This window comes from Morus notabilis, unplaced genomic scaffold (assembly GCF_000414095.1).
Source record: "Morus notabilis unplaced genomic scaffold, ASM41409v2 Scaffold1616, whole genome shotgun sequence".
Classification (NCBI taxonomy): domain Eukaryota; kingdom Viridiplantae; phylum Streptophyta; class Magnoliopsida; order Rosales; family Moraceae; genus Morus; species Morus notabilis.
Genome location: NW_010367923.1, coordinates 941 through 5,257, shown reverse-complemented (window position 1 = coordinate 5,257; position 4,317 = coordinate 941). Strand labels below are relative to the sequence as shown.

Below are 4,317 nucleotides of genomic sequence, written 5' to 3'. Positions count from 1 at the left end.
CTTTCCCTTGCAACATATCAAAGGACTTGCAGCAAGAATTTTTCTTTTTTCCCTAAAATATGCAAGTTTTTTTCCCTGAAAAATGCAAGTTTTTTTCCCTGAAAAATGCAAGCTTTTTTCCCTGAAAAATGAAAGATTCAAATACTATGAGATTGGTGAGGTACATACACCACCTCTATCTGAAGGCCTACTTGTGTGTGTCATGTGATTATATATTGGAAAACGATAAGCTATAGCCATACGGTTGTATAAAAATAAATAAATAAATAAATAAAAACATATCATTGAAGTAGGAAGGTTCTTATTATATTGGCAAAAAAGGGTGAGCGAGATATTATTTTGTTGAGCTAAAAAATAAAAATAAAAAATTGATTAAAACATGTTTATTTTTATTTATTAAAACATGTTTTTGTTCCGTGTACATGATTGAGTAACGCTGCGTGGTTGACTCGGGTTCCATAAGGTGAGAAATTTTAGTCGGGGTCACAACTCTATGGTACATGTGTAAAGTACAATAACACGATGAATTGCTACTACTTTTGTCTTTATCTGACCCTATCAAAATATCTTTCGCTTCAATATGTAATTCTACTAGGATTAACTTGCCACTCTTTAACCGCCCCCCCCCAAAAAAAAAAAAAAAAAAAAACACTTGCCACTAGCAAACTCTAGTATAGAAAACAATATTTAGATTATATATATATATATATATATGTATATATATATATGAAAGAACATTTATATAAGTTCGTGCATGAGTAATTGTCGTTATTTGCTAATGAAAATCATAAGAGTGCATTGATTAAATTTCAAATATATTTTCATAGCGATAGATTTATAACTAGAAGATCATGTGTTTACTATAATGATGCCCCGTGCAAAGATATTTATGAGTTACGTAATTGACGAAACCACGACAAAAAAGAGCAGGACAATTGATTCAATTTTGCCTTTATTTAGCATCGAAACTTGTGTATGAGAATTGATCAATTGATCATAAAATGGTCTTTGTCCCTACCAATATGACTTCTACTTTAATTTAGAGCATGCACATATATATATAATGCATATACACATACATTCCCACATCCCGAATATTAATTTCCACTAAGGTATTTGTAATAAGAAAATAAATGAAAATATGATAAAAACTTTTAGATTAAACGTGCAAATTTTAGTGACACAAGAAAACATCGCAGATGACTTAGGCCCTACCTTCCAAAATAGTATTCAACATACACAATCAAATTATGTGCGTTCAACCAAAAGTTAGCTAGCGGGTCTAGATCCACTGTCTTAAATTTTCTGTTTAATTACAATATATTTTGACTACTCGTCTAAATTTAAGAATTTGACCACATAACTATAAATACTAAATATAATAAAACATTAAATGAGTTATCAAAATAGTATTTAAGGGACAATTAATTAATGAGACAGGAATTTTACACAACAAATCTTAACTCCTAGCTAGCTAGCTACATGATGTTACTTTAACCAATCAACGATTTACAAGTGAATTTTTTAAGAGCCGCATGTTATATGATCAGACAACGATCAATCGCCTTTAATACAAGACAAGATAAGTACGTACTAATATGGTCAAAATTAAAAACTAGCTGGTAAAGACATTAATAGACAATTATGATAATGATCAAATTATCCGAATCAAGGAAAGAGCTTTGTCGAGATTCTTGGCCTTTATCCCAACGTACTCTTTAACGGTGACGGAACGATACAGAGGAAGTACATCAAGTGGCCGTTGTCCTCTTGCAGTACTACTACTGATCATCAAATTATGATGATGATCAGATTTGTTGATGATCATCATGTTGTTATGATCAGACAAAAGAGGTGAGACAGTAAAATCCGTTGGCGGGCCATAGAAGTAGGCGAACGACAAACGTTGTCTGGTCTGGTTGACCACTGCCCGGTGCACAACGCTCGGGAACCGCCCGTTCGACATTATGTGGAGAAGGTCTCCCACGTTCACCACCAGTGCCCCCGCCACCGGCCGCACCGGGACCCACACCGCGGCGGTTTCTCCTCCTCCTCCTCCTCCTAATTCCTTGCGGATTTGCAATCCGGCGTCGGTTTGTGTCTGGTGGAGGATGGTGAGGAGGAAGGTGTCGGTGTGTGGGGCGAGCCCCATCGCCCGGTTCGGGTCGGGGCACGACGGGTACGAGTTCAGCTGCAGGGCGGTGCAGGGAGTAGTACTGGTGATCGTATTCTCTTTGGACTTTGATGTTGAAGATGATGAGGTGTTTGTACTCAACCAGTTGAGTAGTACTTGTTGTTCTTGGTTATGGATGTTTAAAGACTTTAGAATGGTTGGGAGTAGTTTTTCGGCTAGAGTCTTCATTTGTTTTTGATAAGTTTCCATCACTTCGCTGCAGTAATTATGAGATCTTGATCAGTAGAATGGAATTGAACCATACGAGTACTACTATTATATATGTAATTAATAGGGAAGTAATTCTTGTACAAATTGTTTATAGAGAAAATGAGCCTATATATGCAAGAGAAATTTCAAACAATATTTCTCTGTGTATATATAACTCATATAATTCATAAACGTCTGAAAATGTCGTATACAATTATACACATTATATATTAATTATTATATAAAACACGATGGCTGATGGTACACATATATGGATGCCGTCATGCCACTTACTTAAATTCCTACATATATTTTGCTAAAATAATAAACCATCATAGGAAATTATATTTATTAATTTATTTACACTTAGGGTAAAATACACTATATATGACGCATATATATCTTCTAAAAAGAGATGCATATATCCATATACGGGTATAGGTGAGAAACGAAAACTGGATTAGATTGATGAGTATGGCCGCATGCTTCGTTTGATCTCGTCGTTTTGGTGAACATATGGAATAAAAATTAATAACAATATAAGTATTCATGCTAACAAAACCCTTTAGTACGCATGCAATGATTGATTTATGGCATATAAATATAAAGCTAAAACGAATAATTTTTAAATTAAAGGTAATAAATCTTAATGGATTAGTAAACAAGCTAGCTAGCTAGCGTAATCCATAATATTATAATTAACTTTTGTTATCATTAATTATTATGCCTACGTGCATGGAATTGCATGGGGGTTACCTACCAAAATCGTTGATAGCCATGGGGCCAGAGTTCCCTAGCATGATCCTCCGGAGACCCCATGATGGTGAACCCTTCATGCCACATGTACTTCTGAAAGAACGGCGATATCCTAGCGGCACCGTATCCGGTGGCGCCACCGGGGGACCTCAGGGCCTTCAGTTTCTGCTCGGTCGGAAGCCCGAACAATCTCCGGGCCTCCGCCTCCACCTCCTCTTTGAGCTTCACCGGAATGCCGTGGCCCGTCAATTGGAACGCGCCCCACGATTGGCAGGCCCGGCCCATGAGCTCCGGTGCATCCGGATCCGTTAGGTCAACCACTGGAAGGGAAAACCATTCGCCGGAAAACTCGCCAGAGGAGAAGCTTTCGGGCTGAGTCCAGACGTGAGACTCCGGCAGCGACCGGGCCGACCAGAAGTCTAGAGGGATGATGTGGTGGGGGAGGAGAGGATTGTCTCTGTAGGCCTCAGAGAGAGTGGCCATATTTTTGGTGTTGGTAAGTGCTAGCTAACTTTTTTTTTTTTTAAGAGGAAACAAAAAAAAATGGGAAAAGTAGTGATATGGGCAAAAAGATGAGTGTTGTGTGTGTAGCGTGGTGTTGTTGTTTGTTGTAATTTATAGGAGTAGAAAAGTAATGGGATTTAAATGATTAAAAATATTAAAAAAATAGTGAAAAAAAAAATTATTCAAGAATGATTCAAAGGATTAGGTTAAAATGTTACAGTTGGAAAAGGGTGGCTGTTGGACTGAGTGGTGTCTGCTTGTGGTTTTGGAAGGATTATGGCATATGGTTGAAAAGAGGACAAAAGAAAGAACAAAACAATTCAGAGAAAAAGTTGTGGCATCTCAAAGACTTTAAATTTTTTAAAAAAGGTTCGTGGTTCCATGATAGGGAGGGGCTTTTTGTATTTACTCATTATTTTATTTTTATTTTTATGTTTAATTAGCTTCTGTAGAAAACGAGCAAGTCTTGTCTACAAGTAGGAGAAAGAAGAATTTTAAATATACTTGAGTTGGGCCAAAGATATTGACATGCTTTTATGTCCAAAAGCAGGATTCATGGCTTTAATAAAACTAAAAGTTTTCATTCTGATCAATTACATGTGTTGATGAATACAGACAAAATATAAAGAGGTCACCTTTCTCCCTACATATTAGAAGCGGGAAATAAAAAGGGC

The 4,317-nt window shown here is 36.6% G+C and overlaps 1 protein-coding gene across 1 annotated transcript; it reads right to left on the bottom strand.

Annotated features, from left to right (window-relative positions):
* Positions 1-1,427: 1,427 nt before the first annotated feature.
* LOC21386091 (gibberellin 3-beta-dioxygenase 1) lies at positions 1,428-3,710 on the bottom strand. The gene is made up of 2 exons (XM_010113778.2): positions 3,144-3,710; positions 1,428-2,390 (listed from the first exon to the last, which is right to left on the bottom strand). Exons 1-2 carry the CDS (start codon positions 3,620-3,622, stop codon positions 1,655-1,657), a joined length of 1,215 nt encoding a protein of 404 aa, XP_010112080.1. The 5' UTR covers positions 3,623-3,710; the 3' UTR covers positions 1,428-1,654.
* Between the last annotated feature and the right edge of the window lie 607 nt (positions 3,711-4,317).

Excerpts from the sequence above, each read along its gene's own strand:
- LOC21386091 (XM_010113778.2), bottom strand. The coding sequence starts at position 3,622 with ATGGCCACTCTCTCTGAGGCCTACAGAGACAATCCTCTCCTCCCCCAC. Across the intron at positions 2,391-3,143 it reads CATGGCTATCAACGATTTTG|CGAAGTGATGGAAACTTATC; the intron begins GTAGGTAACCCC and ends TAATTACTGCAG.